Raw genomic sequence first — 23,214 nt, 5'->3', positions numbered from 1 at the left:
TATCTTTGGGCTCTGACATTCTGTCTTCCACTTGTTCTAGTCTGGTGGCATGGCCTTCCACTGTATTTTTTGTTTAACTAAAGGGACTTTTTATTTCTAGGATTTCTGTTTGATTCTTTCTTCTGAGGTTTTCCATATCTTTTTTAACTCTTCTTTTATAATTTGTGTTGTCCTCTTTAATTCATCTGCCCTTTTATAGTGTCCTTTGTTTCACTTTGATGTTTGTTGAGGTCCTCCCTGAGTTCCTTTATTTGTTTCTCTGTCATCTCATGTTCTTTATTTTTGGTGTCTTGAAATTTCTTGAGTGCATCTTGTACATTCTGGTTAACCATGTCTAAAATCTTCTCCATGAATTTCTCAGAGATTTCTTCTCAGATTTCTCTGAGGGTTTTTTTGTGGGCATTGCTGAGTTCCTTAGTAACATTTATCATTGTTTTTTTGGGGTCAGGAATTGGGTATCTGCTTTCTTCATTTCCCAGAGTCCTGTATTGAATTTTTTTTTTTTTTTTGAGGAGCGTGGTTTCCATCCCTTCTTCTTCTTCCCATCGCTCTACTTGGTGCTGTGCCACTATATTTTTGGCTAGTTGATGGATTTGATTGCCTGATTTCTTTCCCTGATTTAATTTTTGTGTTGTGGCTGACTTCATTGTTAGCTAGGTTGATGTGCTCTATCTGACCGTGGTCTGGAGGTGTAATTTAGCAATAACAAGTTCACAGGTTCAATGCCAGACCAGTTGTTAACATATTCTATAGAAAAGCCCTTGATGACAATATCTATAAACAGTCAGAGTTGGGGGGGGGGGAGAGTAATTGTTATTAGGCTATAGATTTTGGGGAATTGGTAAAGGTGGCACTAATAAAAGGGGTGGGTGGGTGGGTGGGTGGGTGGGTGAGTTAAGAGGTATGAGGGCTACTGGGTTTTGTGGCCCTTGTGTGTGTTTGGGTGTATTTTTGTTGTAGTGGAGGATGTTTGTGTCAGGGATTGCAGGGGCTGGGGTTGTGTGCAATTGGTACAGTGGGCTAGTCAGCAGGTGGTGAGTATGTAGGAGGAAGGGGTAGTGGGGTGACAGGTTGGGGGAGGCTTGGAGGAGGAGGTGAAGACAGGGGAAATAGTGGATGAGAAGGGGCAGAAAGAGTAGTTGGGAGGGAGAACAATGGATTGTAGTACAGGAGAAGGAGGGAGAGTGAAGAAGGTGAGAATAGGGATGAGAGAATAGCGATGATGGAGTTAATACAGGAATAAAAAAAAACCACAATAAAAAAACACCAGGTTCAGGAGTCACAGAAAGTTCAGTCTATTAATAAAAGTTCTGCAGTTATTCCTTAGGTGTCCAATTCTGGTATTGGTGTTCAAGCAGAAGCTCTGATGTGGTCTCACCAGGTGACTGGCTTGTGAGTGGTATTTGGACCGTCTGTCCACAAGATTAGTTGGAGTTGTGAGTTGAGGTAAGATTGCCAGCTCATGCATGGTGGTCAGAGCTATTGTTTTCAGCAGGTGGCAGCTTTGTTGTTCTTCAGCTGCAGCTCTGTTTGGTCAGCTCCTCCTCCAGCAAGGTGGGGGAATTCAGTTTTGAATGCTGCCCTCTGTCCCAGAGATCAGCTCCGGGATCAACCTCCTGCCCTGCTTTGGGAGGTTAGTTTGACACTCCACTCCCTCTCTCAGCCTTTATGCCTCTCCCTATTTCTTCTGGGTGCAGGAGGCTCCTTTAGGTGGTTGGCTTGTTGGCCCATCCCTGCTCTCAGCCTTTGCTGCTTTATGGTGTGTCACTGAGAGTTTGGCTGAGAGCTCAGTTCCTTGCCACACCCCTGACAGTTCAGCACTGAGAGATCAGCTCTTTGCCCCACCTGTGTTCTCCAGGGTGGGCTCGCTGTTCCACCCCCACCTCCAATGTAGGTGTTAGATTACAGCTTGCTGTTTGTGGTTTTCAGTTTTGCTGGGGGGGGGTTGTCAGTCTGCCCAGGGGTTGTGCTGGATTATTTTCCTGGGGTGGAGGGGACTGGATAGGGGAGCCACATGTGGTGTGTGATGCTCACGTGTTTCTTCTGCAGTTTCACGTAGGCAGCTTTGTAGCCAACTGGCAGGGAGAAATGGCACTATTGTTTTCAGTGTGGCAGGGTAGGGAGGCTTTCCATGGGCTAGGGGTACAGGATGTTGTAGTTTGATTCTGATTGATGCTCTGTCTTCTGCTTATTGGGAGAGGAAAGAAAAGGAAAAAGAGAGAGAAGTGGCCTGGAGCTTTTTCCCAGGGCTGGAGACCAGACATGCCTTGCTGGTTGTGTCAGGCGGGATTTTCACAGCTGTTAGGTGCAATTAAAGGCTAACTTAAGCCCAATATAATTATAAGAGAAGTTTAGCAACATTCCTCTAGGGCTCTTCTACATAGGATGGCTTTGTACAGCCATTTATGTTCTGCATAGTGGTTTTCTTTCTTTTCTTATCTTTCTGGTGAACTGAGATACAATTAATTGCTGTAGCCATCCTTGCATTCCAGCTGTACCTGTAAACAGGGTGAGGGTAGAAAGAGTGAGGAATGCCTGATTACCTATTTACATGTAAATGGTATCTAGATTCATGTTGTGGGTGCTAGAGAATTTACAATTGCCCATGTGTGTTATCAAAAGATGAAATAAGGCCACCATAGATGAAAAGACCAGGTACTTTCTGGACAACAGGTAAAGGTTGTAACCAATATATCCTCTTCCTTTCTTCTTTCCTTTCTTTCTTTGGCAGTACTGGGGTTTGAACTCAGGGCTTCATGCTTGCTAGGCAATTGCTTTACCACTGAGCCACTCTGCCAGCCCTTTTTTGTGTTGGTTATTTTTGAGATAGCATCTCACAAACTATTTACCTAGGTTGGCTTTGAACTGTGATTCTCCTGTTCTCTGCCTCCTAAGTAGGGGTGATTACAAGTATGAGCCACCAATGCCCAGCTTTTTTCTTTTTCTTTTTTTTTTTTTTGTGCTGGAACCCTGGGTCTTATGGATGCTTTACACTAAGCCTCACCCCTCAGCCTCTATCTTCTTTTTAGGTATCCCTTACCTGCTGCTTTGTCCTGTTATGCATTGGCAAAAGAATGGAATGGGTCAAGGGGTCTGGAAAAGTTTACCTTACAAATCTCCTGTGAAGTGTGTGTGTGTGTGTGTGTGTGTGTGTGTGTGTGTGTGTGTGTGTTTAGGGTCTAGCTTTTTCCCAGGCCAGCCTGGACCACAGTTCTCATATTTTATGCTTTCTATCACCTGTTCCATTGCTGAGATTACAGGTGTTCCATCACACTTAGCTAATTTCTGTTGAAATGGGGTCTTGGAAACTTTTGCCCAGGCTAGCCTGGAATTGCTATCCTCCCAATTTCAGCCTCCTGTGTAGCTTGAGATGACAGGCACTCCCAGCCACTGGGAGTCTCTTGGATTCCCTGCCTGGGCTGGTTTCAAACCACAATCCTCCTGAATTCAGCTTTCCAAGTAACTAGGATTACAGGTGTGAGCCAGTTGTGCAATGTGTTTTTAAAATCAGCTCAAGCTGGGCTATTGCCCTAATACCATGTATCAGAAAGATCTAATATTCTACCAGTCAAATCAATCTCTGTGTAATGTTGTTACTTTAACAGACCTCAGCACCACAGCCATGGAAGGATGGGTTTCCCCATGGTAACAGACTGTACCAAGTTGTATTAAAAGATGCTTCCTGGGACCTAGTAGTTAGGATTCACCTCTCTCACCACCATGGTCCAGGTTAGATCCCTGGTAAGGGAAATCTTTTTTTTGGCTGGGAGTATAACTCAGGGGTAGAGTGTGTGTCAAAGATCTATTGCATGAATAGGAGAAATGACTTTGAGTCCCAGCCCTCCAAATGAATGTTAATATAGTTCTATTTTGAAGTGTCTCAGTGGGGAGAAATTATTTCTTGGATTTTGCAGGGCAAACATGGATGCTTTGATTTTGTATGCCTCACAGCATGCTTCTAAGTTCACAAGTACAAAGTCCATAATAATATAAATCATTAAAACCACCCATAATAATAATACAGTAAATGGGTCTGCTGAAGCTCAAAGGAAACTAGAAATCCTTTAACTCCTGTATCCCAAAGTCAGGGCTAGCAAGGTGGGTTGGATTACCCACTGATGTGGGTTGGCTACTATTGATTTTGGGCACTCTAGGTATGAGGTAATATTTTATCTCCACTCTCTCTCTCTTTCTTTTTCTGGTGTTGACCAAACCCAGGGTCTTTATACATGTTAGACAGGTACTCCATCCCTGAGCTACACTTCCATCCCTGAGGTGATATTTTAGATTACCACTGAGTTCTTCCAGTCTTCTGGGCCTGGTACCATAAAGAACAAAACCAGTCAATGCATCAGTTGCTTTGATTCTTCTGTAGGGTTGTGTGGCAATGCCTTGCAAGAATGGGAACTAGAAATCCCCAAACAGGGACTTCAAGTATGCCCAAATCCCCAGTGCCCACCAAATCCCCAATTCCCACCCTTCCACCACTCTGTACTCTCTCTAAGATTGTGAGGTTGTGTTTAGGCAGTGTTTGAAGCTCTAGTCTTGGATACCAACATCTCCCTTTGCAAGACGCAAAAGAGGAACAGATTCTTTTGGGTCCATGTACCTGCTGGTCTCCCAGGGCATGGGGTAGAGGAGCTTACATGAAATGCTGGACTTTCTTTGGCATAAAGGCCAATCTTCTTTTCTTCTTTTTCTCCTTCTCCTTCCTCTTTGTGTGTGTGTGTGCTGGAGATGGAGCCCATGGCCTTGTGCATGTTAAACATGTGTGTACCACTAATCTACACTCCCAGCCCAAGGCATAACTTCTGCTCATGCTAAGGAAGATGAGTCACCTTGTTCTCCCATGCCTGGTCATTCCAGATAAGATCAGGGCTCTCTCAGCCTGGCTGTAGGCCAGAGAGGTTGAATACTACCTGGTCATAAAGAGAAAGAGCCCCCCCAGGGGAACAGGTCTAAGTTAGGTCATAGTCACTTTTTTTTTTTTTCTGAGACATGGTCTTTTCAATGTTGGCCTGGCCACCTTCTAACTCCTGAATTCAAGTGATCCTTGTGCCTCTGCTTCAACCTCCAGTGTAGCTGAGATTACAGGTATAGGCCCAGCTAGGGCCAGGAGTTACTTATGTCAATTTAATTATCTTACAAGGAGCCTACTTACATGGTCAGCCCTCCATATTCCTGGGTTCTGCATCTGGGAATTCAACCAAACAGATAAAAAATATTCGGAGGAAAAGAAATCACATCAGAATTGAACACATACAATACTTTTTTGTCTTTGTTCCCTAAACAACACATTGTAACAATGACTGACACAGCATTTACATTGTAGTAGGGATTATAAGTCATCTAGAGACAATTTAAGGTATATGGGAGAATATGCGTAGGTTATATGCAAATGCTACACCATTTTACACAAGGGACTTGGGCATCCTTGGATTTTGGTATCCTGGGGTGCCTGGAACCAATTGTCTGTGGACACTGAGGAACAGCTGTACTGTATTCTGTCTTTTCCATAACTCCTAGGTCACATTTGGGTTTCTGTCCCACCTGTTATGAGCTATTAGGGGTGGGAGGTAGGTGTCAATAGCATAGGTACACCCTCTCACCCTCTCTCTTGCTTGCAGCTCTGCTGCAGACTTTGGCCCTGGAAAAAATCCCTTCCCTTCTCTCATAGATAAATGCCTGAATCAGTGGCCTGAATGCCAGGTTCTGTGGAGCTGCTAGGAGCCTAAGGAGTCCCTAGGGTCCTTGGAGAACTGCACTCGAAAGGGAGGCTTTGTCCCCTCACCCTGTACCCATTGAAGTAGATGCTTTTTACCTGCTTTATACAAGGGTTCTTGGAAGGAAGGGTCCTTAAACTATAACATTTAGAAACTGCTGGAACTGATGCTCACAATGGGCCTTTTCATTCTGACATATTTGGTCTTCTGAAGCCCAGCTCAAGTCATTCCTGCTCTAGGAAGCCTTCCTGGTTACCTCATCCTGGATACTGGAGCTCTGCCATTAATGACAGTGACCCATCTGATGCCTGTCTGTGTGTCTGTTTTCCTTCCACACCTATGTTCCTTGTAACACCATACCAAGCAGTGGTTCATAAGCTTGCTGATGCTACCCCATGTCATGAGCTCTCACATGGGATGCCACCTCAAGACAGATTCTTTGCTGTGGGGAGGGAGATTCAGGCTCTAGTCTGCCAAGTGTCCCTCAGAGAAACCTTTCTTTAGAAGCTGGGTATCTGACCTGGACAGCAGCTTCAGACTCACACACTCCTCAAACAGGGCAGGGCTGGGTTTCTGTCTTAACAGGATTTTATTCAACCTCTTCCATCCTCAGTACCTCTCCTGGTGAGTCCTCTCTATACACTGCAACCACAGAAGAGGCACACCCTTGACACCTAAGAATCAGGTCAGGCCTGATCTGCTGGAGGGATCTCAGAGGATTCCAGAGGGAAGCAGAGGGGAGACGAGGAGGAATTCTGGGGTCTGCTCACAGTACAGCTTATTTTGGAATGGACACCCAAAGGGGAGCCAAGGTTTACACAGAGACACTAGAGAAGGCAGGGAGGAGGAGGGTGGGAGAAGCAAAGGAGCAAGACAGCCAGGGTCAATGTCCCTGAAGCAGGTAGCCAGGAGGAGAATGGGAGTCGTGGTGGTACAGTGAGTCAGGAAACCACTCTGCCATTGACTGGCGACACGACTGGGGAGATCAACCGACTTTACTTAGTCTCAAGGTCTTTACTTGCAATTAGGGTAAAGAACTCGTCTGACTGCAGGCCACTGTGTGGTGATGTATGGATATTCCAAAGAGACTTGCCCGAGAGAAATGGAAAGCATTGTTATTGTTCACTCACAGGGAAAGCATGGAGCCTGCGTCCAGAGGGAATCTTGCCACTTAGGGATGTGCCCAGGCTGACCATCCCGCCTCCTCCTTCTTCACTCCCAGTGGCCATCTCTGCTTGGCCTTGGAGAAGTTCTGGTCAGCCTGGTGTGTGGAAGTATAGCAGCTCAGTCCAAGCAAAGGCCTCAGCCCAATTCTGGCCCAGAGAAGCTTCCCAAAGAGTGAGGGGGGAAGATTTAGGAGGCTGTGGAGATTCCCGAGGGCTCTTCTGGTCAGTGAGATACCTGACAAGACCCCAAGGACAGGGTATCCTAGAGTCACTGAACCTCTTGCCACTTGGGAGAGGGCCACATCAGCTCCTCTTGATACCCGGAGCAGTAAATCTGGCCTTCCCCGTTTCTAGAGGAGGGGTCCTTCCTTGTTGGCACAAGGAGAGCCTGGTATTCCCTTGCAAAGGCACGCTCCACTGAGTCCTCCAGATGTGGGGTAAGTAGCAGAAAGATCAAGGCTGGAACATCTGGCAGGGTCTAAAGTCCACAGCCGGAGGGTGAGACTTCCTGTCGCTTTGGAGAAATACCTTCAGGATCTAGCCTGGTGCTGCCCTGCCTTATCACTGCTGGCAGGGTTCTGCACCCCAGACTGGCTTCCCTCAGCTGCTGTAGCCTGAGGTGTGAGTGCTTGGCCTGCGCAGCCAAACATCTGGCAGATCTGGCTGGCTGTTGGGCAGCACCACAGGGCTACTATCCCCTGGCCCGCCACGGCCCTTCCAGGACAAGCTGCTGTGGTGGGAGTTGGACAGGGTTGGGTCGTAGATGGTCTCCTTCAGTGCCAGCCACAGGGTGTCACGCTTCCCGTTCAGTTGGCCTCGCTCAAGTACTGGCTTCCCTGCATCTTCCAAGTCTTCTGGGGAGGCCCCCATGGAATCCGGCATGCGGGCACTAGGCTCAGAAGTGCTGAGGCAGGTGTCATCAGAGACGCTGAGACCCTCCAGGGTGCTGGCTGAGGAACAGAGGCCATCAGGGAGCTCTTCGACCTTGGACTTGGGTGAGTGGGCAGGGGCTTCTGGTGAGGCCTGCAGGGACTCAACTTTCTGCCCTTGGGAGTCCTGCATGACCCAGCTTTTGGGGCTGGGACCAGCCTGCTTATAGGGGGAGGAGGTCTGCAGGGCTGGACACTGGCTGAAGACTGCCTGGTGGTCCAGGAGCAGATCTCTCGGGGAGGCAGGGGCTAGCGGGGGCCGGACACAGCAGTTGCCATCGTGCAGCTGCAGATCCTCAGAGAGCACCGAGGGCCTGTGGGACAACTTGCTGGTGGCTGTGCTGGTGTCGAAGCTGGGACTTCGGCGCCGTGCCAGGGGCTGAAGCTCGTAGTGCTCTGAGCAGGTCCCAGGTATCCCTCCCCCTGGTCGTGCCTTCTCCTCGTCAGGCTCCTCAGTCCCTGCATCCCATGGCAGGTGGGCACAGGGCCACAGGATCTGCCCACAGTTCTTTTCTGGCCCGAAGAAACAGCACAGAGATTGGAAGAAGAAGCTGGCAAAGCCGCAGCTAACGAACTTAACCATCATAAGGATGATGCCCAGCTTGCGATAGAGCAGCACCGTGGCAGGCAACATGAGCACACCAGATGCAAACAGGGCTGCAGTCCCCACTGCTGTGGCACGGCTGGTCTGGCGCAGTGAGAAGGCCACGCGGCTCAGGCGGTCAGGGTGTGGGCACAGGTGATAGGAGATGCAATAGTTGACAGTGAGGTCTACGGAGAGGCCCACTGAGGCAGAGAGAAAGAGGGCCTCAGCAGTGTTGAGTTGCCACTCTAGTAGAACCAGGAGTCCCACAGTGAGCAGTACGGTGCCTGCCACAGCTGCCACAGAGAACAGACTGAGTGGTACATTCCAGGTGCCCAGCAGCAGTGTGGCAAAGGCCAGTGCCAGAGCCAGGCCCAGCACCACAGCAGGCTCAGTGCTTAGGCTGTGCTGCAGGCTGTACAGTTCCAGATGACTGGTGAACCAACCACGACGGAGACCTGGAGGTGCCCTGCCCAGTTCAGTGGCCAGCCAGTGGCTGACCTCAGTGTAGAAGTGGTGGACCTGGCCGTACTCTGGACTGTACTGGAAATTTGTCTGGAACTGCAGGACCAGGGCAGCCAGGTTGCCATGGGCATCAAAGCGAAGTCCCAGGTCACGGGTGCCATCGGGGCCTTGTTCCAGAGCCATCATCTTGAGGCAGTGCAGGAAAAGCTGGGGGGCCCAGGGGAACTCTGATTGGCCACAGCAGAAGTCGGGCCCCAGGCGGGCACAGCTGGGGCTTTCCACCCAGTTCTGGAGGGCCTCCATGAAGCACAGCGTGGGCCCACCCTGGGACTGGATGCCAAAGAAGCTCTGATTCCGGGCTCCGTGGCAGAGTGACAGCAGCCAGCGCTGGGCCTCGGGGCTGCTGGGCAAGAAGTCAGGGTCGGTCACCAGTGAGCTGTTGCTGCGAGGGTCCAGAGGGTCGCTAGTGTCTACTGGGAGGACGCCCCACACCATAACCACTGGCAATTGGCCGCCCTCACTTGGAGGCAGCTGCTCGAACAGGAACTGCTGGCGGTACTCGGCATCGAAGCGCTCAAAGGGGTGGCTAGGCCGGAAGACCTGGCCGCCGAGCGGCAGCAGAATCGGCAGCTGCAGGCGGGGGCTGACGCCGCCGATGTAGGCGCCCCCTGCCGCCAGGGCTGCGAACCAGCAGATCCAGATGTACCGAAACTTGATGACGCCACAGGGCAGCAGGCGCTGGAAGAGCAGGCGCGAGAGGATGGCCGCGGCCCTCCGAAAGCCGCGGAGCCGCCGGTGCAACGCCAGCACCAGCCGCCAGGGGTCGCTCCCGCCCCTCGGGCCCTGCGCCCGGGGCACACAGCCGCGCGCCAGGTAGCGCTCGTGGAGCACGGCGGAGGCGGGCAGCCAGACCAGCGTGAGCCCCATGTGCACCAGCACTGCCGTGCCCATGAAGACAGCGAAGCAGCGCACCGCGGGCAGGCGGCTCAGGTAGCTGCCGTAGAAGGCCGCGCCGGTGGTGAGGCCCGAAACCAGCAGCAGGTAGCCAAAGTGGTGCATGGTGCGCCCCACACGCTGCGCCAGCCCCCCAGAGGGCACCTGGCTCTTGCTGAGGCGCCATAGGTCGAAGAAGATGAGGGTGTGATTGACGCAGACGCTGCTGAGCAGGACTACGGCCGCTAGATTGACGAAGGGGAAGTAGGCCATGCGGAAGGCCACGTGGTAAAGAAAGAAGGCCACCATGAGGGAGCCTAGCACCCCTAGCAGTACCATGAGCGTGATGAAGAGCGAGCGCAGGTAGAGGGCGATGCTGAAGAAGATGGCGACCATAGCCAGCAAGGGGTACACGGTATCCAGCGCCAGGTAGTGCTTCAGCAGCTCCTGCTTGAGGCCCAGGTCCATGCCGCTGACCGATGTATAGTTGTCAGAGACGTCCCGGACATCAGCTAAGCCATCCAGGTAGATGTCCATCATGGAGGCCCCCTTCAGGGCGGGCAGGAAGAGCAGGCTGAACTTGAGGGAGGGCACCTGGTAGTCAGCAGTTTGGGGACTGAGAAAGTCTCTGTCTAGCAGGTAGTGCAGGAGTTGGTAGACGGCACTGCTCCTGGAGCACTTGGTAGGAACCTGGGCACAATACGGGGGCCTGTCCTGCCCGGTTCCCAGGCAAGCCGGCACCAGGACACCACGATGGTAATAGGGGGCGCAGGACCTCAGTAGGGTCAGTGTGCGGGCCGCATCGGCTGGGGTAGTGTCCAGGCAGGAGGAGCGGTTGGAGAGTACAGCCAGATAGTTGCCCAGGGACCAACTGGGGCAGCACTCGTTGGCTGCTGTACGCTGGCACAGAGCCCCAAAGTGGGGATGAGAACGGATCTGTAAGGCACACAGCAGGAGAGAGCTCAGGGGCAGTCCACGGGCCCAGGTGTGTTCAGCCCTGCCTCAGTCCCTCTTACTTCTTTCAGGCTCTAGAGCAGAGACATACAAGTATCTTGACAGCCCAGCAGAACTGACTTGTCTCAGAGTTGCCTTTGGCTCCTGGCCAAGATGCTGGCACCTACATCTTGGCTCTGTCCAAGAAGAGCCTCTGGGATGCTGCCCCAGCCTCAGCCTGAGAGGCCCTGGCCCTGAGGATTCCTACAGGGTCCAACTCTGCACTGCCTGAGCCGGGGGTAGGAGTGGAGGTGACAACCACAGATGGTACAGGGCCAAAACACCAGGGAGCTGGAAGCAAGCAATGGGAAAATTGGGGGCCAGAAAATTTAGGATCAAGGACATGGCCAAAGCCCAGCCCCTACCTCTCTCCCTGGGCTGCTTAAAATCCTCTTAGGGCCAAAGCTCTTTCTTTTTCATGCCTCCTTTCCTCTCCCACCTTGCTGTTGCCATCACAACAGCTGGTGTAATCCAGAAAGCTCCAACCTGGAAGCCATGGGCCCTGTTCTGCCACTGACTTGCTGTATGGCCTTGGGCCTAAGATCATGGTGATAACAATGGTGACATTTATTGAGTGATTACTAATGCCAGTTGTTATGCTATATTTTTCCAAATTCTACCTCATTTGTTACACATCCCTATGAAGGACATACTGTTATTATCCCCATTTAATATATACTGGGACTGGGAGGGGGTGCAGCTCAGTGATAGAGCATGTGCTTAGCATGTACAAGGTCCTGGGTTCAATCCCCAGGCACCACAAAACTAAAACAATACAGAAACAACATATACGAAGACTGAGGAACGTAGTCATGCAGAAAGGGAGCCTTGGATCTGGCCTTGAACTCAGGGATCTGACTCCAGAACACATGTTCTTCTGGTCCTTGGGATAGCCTGATGTGACCCAAGGGGCTTGGGCTATAGAGTGGTTTTTGCACTGTTTTTAGCAGCAAACCTTTCTACAGATGTTACTATGCATAGTTCTCCAGTTAACATAAATGAAGGGCACTGTTGAGTTGCTGAGGGCTGGAGCCTTAAAGCCCACAGTCTCCCTGGGCCAGGGCCTCCTCAACACTCTTGAGGCCCCTTTCCAGGGCCATGTGATAATTCCCAGGCTCTGCTTGGGCTCTTATGGCAGTTATAGTTTGGCTCTTCTAAAAACAGCTGACTTATTTTCCTAATCCAGTAGAATAATTTTCTAAGTAGGGAAGAACTCTTCCCTAGTCACCTTGACAGTCCTGGCTCAGTCCTAGCAGTCCTTGGGATCATGTCCCTCGTTCCCCACCCCCCACCCCCCAGTCCCTGGCACATCCCCAGCAGCTCACCTGTTCCTGTTCAATGCGGCACATGGCGTGGATGGCATGCAGGTTCCACAGGCTGCCCCCCGACGTGGACACAAACACCAGCTTTGCATGGCTCTTCTCTGCAACACACCCCCCCTTGGAGCTCAGCCCTTTGATCCCAGGTCCTGGGCCCACCAGAGGGAAGACCCTCACCTAGAGCCATTTGAGGGCCGTAGTACCGGAAACCTGACACCTGACTGCAGGATCCTACCCTAGTTTCTCACACCCAACTTGACTCTACCAGGGCTGGGATGTAGCTCGGTGGTACAGGGCTTGCCTAGCATGCGTGAGGCCCTGGGTTCGATCCCAGCACCAAAAAAGAAAAGACAAAAAAAAAAAAAAAAACCTCTCCCCCAACTTGACTCTACCTGCAACCTGCTTCCTCATCCCAGTGAAACCCAGTTTCCTTGGCGTGGATGTGTCAGCTGGCTGCTTTCCCTTTCTGTCTGCCCACACTTGTTCTGGGCCTACCCATCCTACTAGGTGGGACCAGGACCATCATTGAACACAAGACTGTCAAAGTTACAGCTTACCAGGGGGTCCACAGAAGAAGTTTTCCTGCCCTTTGTCCTCCGGGGGCTCTACCATCCTCCGGGCTCGGACCACACTCTCCTGGGGCAGGCCCCAGGCCACAGGGCTCAGAGTACTGTGGAAGTTCGAGCTGGAGTAGAGAGAATGTCTATGCCAGGCATGGTCAGGGTGAAGGATTCAAAAGAGCCAGGGACATTCCCCAGCAAGCCCCAGCACCTCCTCTGAGCTGTCTTGAGGAGGTCACATGATGTCCCTCCACAGAGACCTTGTTCTCTCCCTTTGCCACCCTCAGTGGAAAGATGGGAACTTGTTACCTGTTCAGTTCAGGGTCTGGGGAAAGGGTAAGCAGCTTTTTGGGGCCTGTGAGGGCCTGCAGTGCTTTCCAGACCTCCAGCTTTCGTCCAACATCAGTGTCCCGAGGCTCAAAGCCCTGCAGGGAGGAGGGCAGAGAAAGGCAGCTGGGCAGAGAAGGAGCATTCTATCAGGGCCCTTCCTAGCTCCACCCCTTTGGTTCCATGGAGCAGGGGATACTAGCCCACCTGCTTGGATTGTGACATACGACGTCTCTGGAAGTCAAGAAGCACCATTGCTACCCTATCCCCAGCTGGGCCAACTCTTTGCTACGGACTGAGCTGTGCTAGCCAGGCCTGAGGCTCCTTCCCCTCCCCTTGGCCTCTCACCAGTAAAGGCTGGGCGAAGTCAGGCATCTGGCCTCCCAACATTCCAGCCAGTGTGCAGAGAAGGATCACAGCCAGACACAGCAGCAGCACGGTCATTGGCCACTCAGCAATCAGCTGGGAATAGCTGGGATAGAGGAAGGGAGCCTGCGTGAGTTGGTGTTGGGTGTAGTGGTAGGGGACTGGTGAGCTTAGGGCCCCCCAGGAAAGGGTGGTAGAACAGAGAACATATGGATAGGCACCAGCCTGGTCACCCCTGGAGGTGCAGGGGAGGCCCAGGCCTACCTCTTTGGCATCCGGAAGGCTCGTTCCTGCCTGAGGAAGAGAAGAAAAGACACTTGCTAATCCTTTTAGGTATTAACCCTTTTAGAGCTTTCCCACTCCCAAATTCCACTCCTTTTTTTCTACTCCATCAGAGGCAGGGGATATCTAGACCGCCTCTTAACAAAGGAGTCCAGAGCCCTGGAGGTCTGCTCCACTTTTTTTTTTCTTTTGAACTGGGGTTTGAACTCAGGACTTCACACTTGCAAACAGGCATTCCACCACTTGAGCCATACCTCCAACTCATTTTTCTCTGGTTATTTTGGAGATGGGGTCCTGTGAACTATTTGTCCAGGCTGACCTCGAGCTATGATCCCCCTCATGTCAGCCTCACAGGCATGAACCACTGGCACCTGGCTGATCTGCCCCACTTTTAAGTCCTGTACCATCATCCAGGGGCAGCTGGCATGTGCCCTTACCTGACACTGACCACATGGTGCTGCATAGAAGGTGGCTTCCAGACCCCATCACGCTGTGAGGGGATTGAGGAAGGGCTGAAGTTGGAGCCATGGGAGCACAGAGCTGCTTGGTCTCCCAATCCTAGTAGAGAACTGCCTTCTTGATATTCTTGCGGTGCTCGAGAAAAACTAAAATGACCAGGTGCTAATGGACTAGTCGGGTCTACAGCCTGAAGGGTAGACGCTGTTGGTGCCTGTCCAGCAGAGCCAGAAGGGTCCTCAAGAGGACAGCTGTGCAGGGAGCAGCTCCTCTCTGGGCTTGCCTCAGGAGCCATGGCTTGGCCTGGGACCTGGGAGAGAGCAGGCAGGGAAGATAGGGGTGGATCATTCTAATGTCCCAGAATTGTTCAGTAAGGCAAGGCAAAAAGACAGGAGGCTAGGGTTGTTTTATTACTAGTTCTGCAGCAGCAGGGGAGGTTGGCGGGGGGGAGGGTATGGAAGGGGGGCTACAAATCTGCATCTTAGGGTCTATTCTCTCATTTACTCATCCACCCATTCACTCAAAAGACATTGCTGGCAGCCTGCCACATGCCAAACACTAAACGGTGTTTTAGTATACATGGCCTTTTTTTTTTTTTTTCCCCTCCAGGTACTGGGGTTTGAACTCAGGACCTGGAGTTTGCTAGGCAAGTGCTCTACTGCTTGAGCAATGCCCCCAGTCCTATATGCATGATCTTATTTACTCTTTACGCAAATCCTATAGGTGAGGATTTCCTCATATAAATAGATTTGAAAGCAGTCAGTGAGAGGTGACCATCTGGACCTTGAGCCCAGTTCAAGTTCTTCCAACTTGTAGCCCCATGCTCTTCCTGCTACGGTTGTCTGTGTATTCTTTTGACAGATAACTGTTGAGTACCTACTGCACTTTTGTTCTCATCTTAGAGTCTCTGGGTGTTCTCTTTCCTTTACCTGGTTGCTCCCCCCTCAGACAATAGGAGGACCGTTGGGTGTATGCTGTATGTGTAAGTGACCTGGTCCTCTCCTCTCCTCTCCTCTCCTCTGGTCTCCTCTCCTCTCCTCTCCTCCCCTCCCCTCCCCTCTCCTCCCCACACCTTCCCCTCCTTTCCTTCTTTGTTTCAGCAGTACTGGGGTTTTGAAAACTTAAGAGCCTTAAGCTTGCTAGGTAGGTGTTTTAACACTTGAGCCATACCCTCAAAGCCCTTTTTGCTTTCCTTATTTTTGAATAGGAATAGGGTCTTGTGTTTTGTGCCTCAACTGGGATCCTCCTATTTATGCCCCCTGCATAGCTGGGGTGATAGGCATGGACCACCACACCCAGCTTTTTTATTGGTTAAGATGGAGATCTCACTAACTTTTTGCCAGGGTTGCCATCCTGATCTTTGCCTTTAGAGTTGCTGGGATTATAGATTTGAGCCATGGTGCCTGGCTTTTTTCTTTTTGTTTTGTATTTTATTTTTTTTTTGAGAGGTCCTGTTGTGTAGCTCAGACTGACTTCAAATTTGCAATCTTGCCTTACATTCCTAAGTACTGGAGTTAGAACAGGTATCACCATGCCTGGCAATTTACTTTTCTTTTTAAATTTTTTTTCTTTATTTTTTGCAGTGTTGGGGATTGAACCCAGGGTCTCATATTTCCTCAGCAAGTACTCTACCACTGAACTATATTCCCAGCCCATTGTCCTATTAAAAAAAACAACAACAAAACAACTCTGACTTCCATTCAATTATTATTATTATTATTTTGTGGTACTGGAGTTGAACTCAGGGCCTCACACTTGCTAGGCAGGCAGGCAGATGTTCTACCACTTGAGTTATGCCACCAGCCCTTCAGCTCCTACTTCCTCAGAAAAGCCCTGACTACCTTTTCTGGAATAGTTACCCACTGCTCTTTTCCATTACCCTGCTTGGTATTTCCTCATAGCATTTGCTGCAATGGGATGTCATATTATAGTTGTGTTTCTTGCCTGTCTCTCATGTGGAACTTGAGGGCTGGGAAAGCCTGAGCCTGGTGAGTTGGCTCATCTCTATATTCCCAGTGCCATGAAGATTTCTGTGCACACAGAAGGGGCCCAGGGAATGTTCACTGAAGGAACACAGTGCTAGATTGGCTGCTAAGGGTGGTGCTAGGATGAATAAGACCTAGTTCTTGCTTTCCAGGTACACAGTAGTTGGGAGATGCAGATAGTTCAACACTCTGGTTTGCATGAGAAAGAAAGTTCCAGAGAGCTGAGAGTGCCCAGAGAGGGCCCAATTTTAGCAGGGGTGGGGAGAGTCAGGAAAAGTTTTGCAATGGTGACTGCTGCCCTTCCACCAACCCTGTCTTGGAACATGTACAGAGCAGAAGGTTTGCTTTATAAGGATGTGCTCAGTTGGGAGAGAAAGTTGGGACCCTCAAGGAATGTGGGAGGAAGGAGTCAATGATAATACTGCTCCCCAAATTACTCATCAGGACCACACTGTGTATGGATCCAGCCCCACTCCTTTGGTCCAGGGGGAGGTAGAGGTCCACTCCAGGGGCAGGATTGCCAGACCCAGAAGAGGAAAAATGGCTACAGAACAGACTTCCTGGAAGTCATGGGGGTTCCCAGAGGGGTTCAGGGATGGGTGAGTTGGCAAAGCCCTGTCTTCTTTTCCCTATCCTGCCTGGCTTACCCAGAACTTGACGGGCTCCCATGGGAGAGCCAGCTCTCTGCGGAGCCATCCCTGGCTTTCAGTACTACCTACTATCCTGCTGAAGGGGCCATGAGCCAGAGTCATAGGCATAGTGCAGGAGAAAATTGCCTACAGAGACTGAGTTCTGCTTAGAGACCAAACAGGAACTGGAAAGAATAGGCAAGCTCTGCCTTTTTTTCAGGAGAGTGGCTGGCTGGTTCTGCAGTCTGGGAGAGAATGACTCTTGTGCTGAGGTTAAAATGGGGGAGCAGTGGAGGCAGGCTCCTGGCTCTGTCACCCATTAGCTCTGGGGTCTCAGGAAAGACTCACAATTGTTGGAGCACTAGCATCCTTGTCTGGTGAGGACATGAAGATAATGTCCACCTCAGTGTTCATATGAGAATTGATTTCTGTAACATGAGAGGCACGAGGCATGGAGCCTGGTATGAGGAAGACAGTTTGCTTTTCCCCCCTTTCCTGCACTTAGCACTACAGGTAGCATGTGTTTTAAGAAGTATATTTGTATTTACATTTTGTCCTGTTTGGCAAAGTCCATTTCAGGACTTCTCACATGCAATCACACCCTGAGAATCTCACTATGTTTTATTTTTCAGTTCTGGGGAATAGAACCCAGGTCTTTGCACATGCTAGGCAAGTGCTCTACCACTTATCTATGTTCCAGGTCTTTTCCCTTTCTTTCTTTTTTCTTTTTTTTTTGTGAGACAGGGTTTCATTATGCAGCTCAGGCTGGTCTTGATCTTGCTATGTAGCCCAGGTTGGCCTCAAACTCTTAACCCTCCTCCCTCTGCAGAGTTAGGATTACAGGCATATACTACCATGCCTGGCTCATGTATAATCTTAAATGCTTTCCTTTCTGTTATCCAAAAGCTGCATTAAAATTTGATTTCATGATTAAATTCCTGATACTTTTTGCCCCTTTTTCTTTTTACTAACTCAACATTTAGTAAAACAGGGATTTGGCCAAAGTTGTTCTGAAGCAAGACCTCAGATGACTCCATAAAGCTAATGACATAAGAACCAGTGTCCTGACAGGTAAAAGACACCATAGGCCAAGGAGAAGCTGGATAAATGGCCTGGGTTATGTGTATAAGGGAGGACATTTATTTATTTATTTATTTTAATTTGGTGGTTTGAACTCAGGGCCTCATACTTGCTAGGCAGATGCTCTGTTGCTTGAGCCATGCTCCAGTCTGTCCCCCATTCCTGCCCCCAGCATTTTTGTTTTGTTTTTTAAGTTGTATATCTTAGGCTGGCCTGGAACTTGCTATGTATCCCAGGCTGGCCTCAAACTTGCAATTCTCCCACCTCAGCTTCCTGAGTGTTGGGATTATAGATGTGGGCATTTACTTCTTTAAGACTTTTAATCATATAGTCTTTTTTTTTTTTTTTTGGTGAGACTAGGGTTTCCTGTTTCACTCTTGCAAAGCAGGCACTCTAGTACTTGAATCACACCTCCAGTGGTTATAAATAACCTCTGGTTATTTTGGAAATGTGGGTCTTGAGAACTATTTGTTCAGGCTGGCTTCAAACTGTGATCCTCCTGATCTCAGCCTCCCAAGTAGCTTAGATTACAGGCATGAGCTACTAGTGCCTGCCCCCCCTCCCCTTTTTTTAAAGCACATGCCATGGGCTCATCACTGTGCTTGTTGTTGGCCTGAGTGGGGTCCTGAAGGCATGAAGATGCCTGTCAGTCTTGGTCTCCCTGTTTAGAGCAGGGTCTGCCTCCTAGAGGTCAGGAATGAAGGGCAGCCTCTCTGGAGCTAACAGGTGAGGGGCCTGTTCCAGCTGCCCATGGTCTTACAGCACTATGCACTGGGCTTGTCCTGGGAGCCAGGCCCCTGGTAGGAGTGCCAGTTTCTTTTGCATTAGGGGAAGTCAGCACACTGAAGGTGTTGGTAAAGAATGGAAGCCCTCTCCCTGCCAAACTTCATGAATTTATTCCATTCCTTAGTTGGTTCCTGTTGAAGGGGAGATCAAGCCTCCATCATTGGTTTGCTTCCATTGGGATCTCCCTATCTACAGATCCTTCCCCTCAACACCTTCTATTCCTCTCAAAGGACCTAGTATCAGTGGCCTCTAATCTTACCTTTCTTGACTGTGCCGGCTGTTATCAATTTGTGAGGTTGATCCTACATTCTGTTGAAGAGCTGGTCCTTTGTTTCAACCCTCCCAAGGAAAAGAGGCAAACTCCACCCTTTTCAGAATAAAGTCTTTCTTCTGGCAGCCCCTGCTGTCCTCTGCTCTCAGGAGACCAGTAATAATAGGAGTTAAGCACTCCAGTCCTTGCTTCTCCAAGGGCTTTTCATTTTTACCCTCTCACTTCTAGGGCTCTCCTGGGCTGCCGGCCTGGGCCCACTGGCCTGTAAGCCAGATGACTAGCAGGCAGGCAGGGAGGGGGATGGTAAGTGGTGATGCTAGCCACACTCAGGAGCCAACATCCCAGTGCTGGCTGACAGGACCACAGACACAGAGCCCCAGCTTGGGAACCCTGTCAGGGGCAAATATATATATATATATATATATATATATATATATATTAACCTTGCTCCCAAAGCCTACATAAGAGCCATCATGAAATTCATGTGATCCCACAATATGACCAGCACAGATGGGAGAGTAGCTCATGCCACTAGGAAAATAAAAAGGTAATTTTAAAAACACAAAGAGTTAACTATTTTCAAATATCTCTGTAGTCAATGCATTTGTAAAAGACATTTGTAGGATTGCTGAAAGTGGTGGTGTGTGCCTGTAGTCCCAGCTATTTGGGACTCTGAGATGGGAGGATCACTTAAGCCCAGGTGTTCCAGGGGCAGTCTGGGAAACAAAGCAAAACCTGACAAAGAAGAAAAAGAAAGAAAGAAAGAAAAGAAAAAAAAATTGTGGTGTGGGGGTGAGCTGGCTATGTAGGTGTAGTGCAGAACATGCTTCAATAAGACCCTGGGTTTAATCCCCAGCAATGAAAAAAAAAAAAAGACTGAGCCAACTCTGTGTGTGTGTGTGTGTGTGTGTGTGTGTGTGTGTGTCTGTGTGTGTGTCTGTGTGGTGTAGTGTCTGGTGTGTGCAGTCTTACTCACCGCGTATCTATCCCCAGAGTGCTACTTAGCTCAGTAGGAGCGCCAAGTCTACTGCGTAGTATCCATGATCTCTGGGGAGGTACAGAGAGAGACAGAGGTCCCAGGGAATTGCTGGAAGAGAACAAGTGGTTCCTGTGCCCAGGGGAAATGAACAGACCAGACAGAGCTGATCCTTGGCAAGATATACCAGACAGCAAAGGACTCTCCAGCCCAGCCTCCTGTACAGACGGTTCTGGCCCTGGGCCCCTGCCCTGCCTTGTCACTTCTCCATCTTCTTTTTCTTCTCCTTCTTTTTCTTCATCATTTTCTTTTTGGTTGTTGTTGTTTGTTTATTTTTTTCCTTTTCACAGTGGCTGGGGATAGAACCTAGAACCTAAGTGCTCTATCACTGAGCTATAGCCCCCAGTCTCATCCCTATCTTCTTTTGGTTAGACCACAGTTCTAACCAGGACCCTGGTGTGGGGGACACAACCATCCTGTGTCTCACCCTCCTGAAGATTTTGTGCCTTCCAGACTGATACAGTAATAATAGAGGAGAGAACACATTTATCTGCACTTGTGGGGCTTGTTCATCCCTTTGAGATACAGAATGTACATTTTAATGAGATAATCTAGAAACTATGTTTCCACCTCTGCTTTTTGCCCCAAAGAATGCCTTTTTTTTTTCAGTCCAGGCAGGAGAGAGAGGCAGTGTCACGTCACAGGAGAGATTCTGGGGGCGGCAGAGCCAGGCAGGGCACAGAAATTGCGCCATATTGCTACCTGGCTGGACTGTTCCATCGCACATATGGTGGAGGAAGGAAGGGGACAGGCACCCAGATATGGAGATGGGCACCTAGGAGGAAGGTGTCCTTCCTGTTGCACCAGCCTGGGGCTCCTTCATGGGTCATATAGACCACCTCTTGAGCCTCTGAGCCTGTTCATCTTAGCGGCTCCAGTGGCTGTCACACGCAGGGACTCAGACGATACGTGCAGAAGCAGAGAACACGCAAGGCAGGCAAACAAATGACGTGACAGGTAGGCAGGCGACTGACAGTCAATTGATGATGGTGGTGGACAAAGACAGTCCCCGACGTAGTGCCGAATGTCTGCCCTCCCAGGACACCCGCTTTGGCAAAGCCTCATTTTCGCGGAACATGCGCAACCCAGCGCATATTGACACTCTGGAACCCAGACTGACGTTACTGCGGGCTTAGGGCCTTCTGAGAAGACGCAGAGGCAGGGCCGAGAGGGAGGGGGGCTCGGGAGGACAGGGGAAGGGGGGACCGCAGCCTTGAGAGGTAGGGACAGTGGGTGGGGCAGTTTCCCCCAGATGGTGAAAGCGATGGGGAGGGGGGATGACACCAGGGGATGTCAAGGACAAATAAATTGACCTAACAGGATGAAGGTATTACCGCCCCCCACCCCGGCCCCGAAAGGGTTCTGGAAAAGGCTGGGGAATGAATGGGGTGACATATGGCGGCTATTGAGAATACCTGGGAGCAAGGGCGCCGAGAAGATCTGCGAGCCGGGTCTGCGAAGCTGTCCTTCCTACCTGTCCCGGGGGCTGTCGTCTGGGGCTAACAGATTGTCCCCAGGCCGCTGCTCCCCGTTCAGACACCCGCCAGGAGACGATTGCTGCAGCAGCTGCGGCAGCTGCTGCTACCTCCGTCCATGCCCGTGGGCGGCGCCGCTGTCCGGACTCCGGTGCTGAAGAAGCGGCAGCGGGGGGCTGGTGCGCATGCGTCAGCGCTAGCTAGCCAGTCGCTGGGCGGGGCCGAGGAGGAATCCAGCCAATGGGGGCAGGGGAGGGGGGAGGGGAAAGGCTGACACCGAGGCTGGCCGGGACCGAGGCTGCCACTGCGCCGCAGCGCTGGACGGAGGGTTCACCGTCATTCAGGCTGCGGTTAGCAGTATAGGCCCCTCTACCGTGGCCAAGTCTGAGTGCTGTCCTTAGGAGTCCGACCGTCTGGCCCTTCCTGGGGACCTCGGTCTTCCCGTAAGGGGCTAGGGAGCACCCACCCGAACAGAGAGGTCCTCGCAATTTGAAACGCAGGTTTCCACGTCTGCGTTTCGCAGCGCGGGGCGCGGAGAGGTGGAGAGGTCAGCGTCTTGAGACCCCATTTCTTTCGGCTCCTCTCCGCGTCCTCCTCTCCTCCCCATGACTACGCATCTATTTAAGTTGGGTTTTCTTCCTGTCCATTTGGAACTGGACCTGGGTCTGCGCCCCTCGGCAGTGGAGCCTCGACTTCGTTATTGAAGTGCGCAATACGGGGAGGGGGGTGGAGAGGAGACACGCTCGGAGGGATGCCCATCCCGGTTTCTCATAGCCACCATCATTCCCCATCTCAGCCTGGGGGGACCTGATAGCCACTCAATCCACTCCAGGGCACTTGTCGGCTCCGCATTAGGTAACAGACATGAGGGAGAGGAGAGGAGAGCACGTTTTGGTGTGATGGTCGCTGAACATGCCTGGCTAGAGTCAGACACCAGCAGTGAGAGAAGCCTGGGGGCAGGGGAGGGGAAAGGGACCCGGATGTTGGATTTGTACAGGTGGAAAGGGTTTCACAACAAGCCGGCTGCTCAGGGCCTGGCTGTGCATGCATGGAAGTGCCTTGGTTGAAAACATGGGGCTGGGGGAGAGAGTCAGAAGCCAGGAGCATTTGGATTATAGATGGTCCTTAAATGTGTGCCAATGCCAGTCTATGCAAGGCACAGGTTATAGGGGATGGTATGTGTGTGTGTGGGGGGAGGAATCTAGAGGTTTAGAAGTGCTTGAGTAGCTTACAGTTTGGTTGGAGAGATAAAGGGCTAGCCCATGAATTGGTGCCAGCTGGGCAGGGTGTGGTCACACCCACAAGATGGTCGATACTATCTTTTCTCTGAAACTCTGGCAGAGAAGGGGGCAGTGTGTAAATAGGGAAGACTTCGCTGGTCCTAATAGGCCTTAGGGAAGGCTCCCTGGAGAAGGCAGGGCTTCAGCTGGGTTGGAAGACTTTGAAAATGTGGATGTAGGAGACAAGGAGGGCAATCTTGATGTGGGGTAGGAGTTAGGCAACTGCAGTAAAAGTTCAGGAGGTTGGAAAGTTCAGTGTATTTTCAGGGAATGGTGGGAATCCATCTGGATAACAGGGAGCTGTTGAAGGCTTCAGATGTGAGGAATGAGGTGTGCGGGCTGAAACCTTGGAAGGTCCTGCTGGGCCTTACCTTTCATAGAGTAGAGGTGATGAAGCCATATTTGAGGCCCCTGAATGAGAGGGGACATAAATGAAAAGAGAAAGAGGGGGACCTTAAATAGCCAGATGCTGTGGGCACCACTGAGTTAAGTTTTTGAGGATGCCAGGCTGAATGCCCCATTTTCACAACAAGAGAACTCAAAGACAATCCAGCCCCCTGAGTGCCAAGT

At 50.8% G+C, this 23,214-nt stretch overlaps 1 protein-coding gene across 4 annotated transcripts; it reads right to left on the bottom strand.

The window, feature by feature from the left end:
• Window positions 1–5,251: 5,251 nt before the first annotated feature.
• Window positions 5,252–21,534, bottom strand: Disp2 (dispatched RND transporter family member 2). 4 transcript variants are annotated; one of them, XM_074065669.1, is made up of 9 exons: window positions 21,305–21,506; window positions 19,830–19,940; window positions 14,084–14,412; window positions 13,629–13,658; window positions 13,347–13,470; window positions 12,981–13,096; window positions 12,669–12,796; window positions 12,118–12,215; window positions 5,252–10,735 (listed from the first exon to the last, which is right to left on the bottom strand). In XM_074065669.1, exons 3-9 carry the CDS (start codon window positions 14,395–14,397, stop codon window positions 7,490–7,492), a joined length of 4,056 nt encoding a protein of 1,351 aa, XP_073921770.1. In that variant the 5' UTR covers window positions 14,398–14,412; window positions 19,830–19,940; window positions 21,305–21,506; the 3' UTR covers window positions 5,252–7,489. The 4 variants fall into 4 exon arrangements, with proteins under 4 accessions (XP_073921770.1, XP_073921772.1, XP_073921773.1 ...); XM_074065671.1 differs by having other exon boundaries at window positions 19,830–19,900; XM_074065672.1 differs by lacking the exon at window positions 19,830–19,940 and having other exon boundaries at window positions 21,364–21,534.
• Between the last annotated feature and the right edge of the window lie 1,680 nt (window positions 21,535–23,214).

The sequence above is a fragment of the Castor canadensis genome, chromosome 2 (genome assembly GCF_047511655.1).
Source record: "Castor canadensis chromosome 2, mCasCan1.hap1v2, whole genome shotgun sequence".
In the NCBI taxonomy this organism is placed as follows: domain Eukaryota; kingdom Metazoa; phylum Chordata; class Mammalia; order Rodentia; family Castoridae; genus Castor; species Castor canadensis.
The sequence above is the reverse complement of the archived record's forward strand: the minus strand, read 5'-3'. Positions and strand labels throughout refer to the sequence as shown.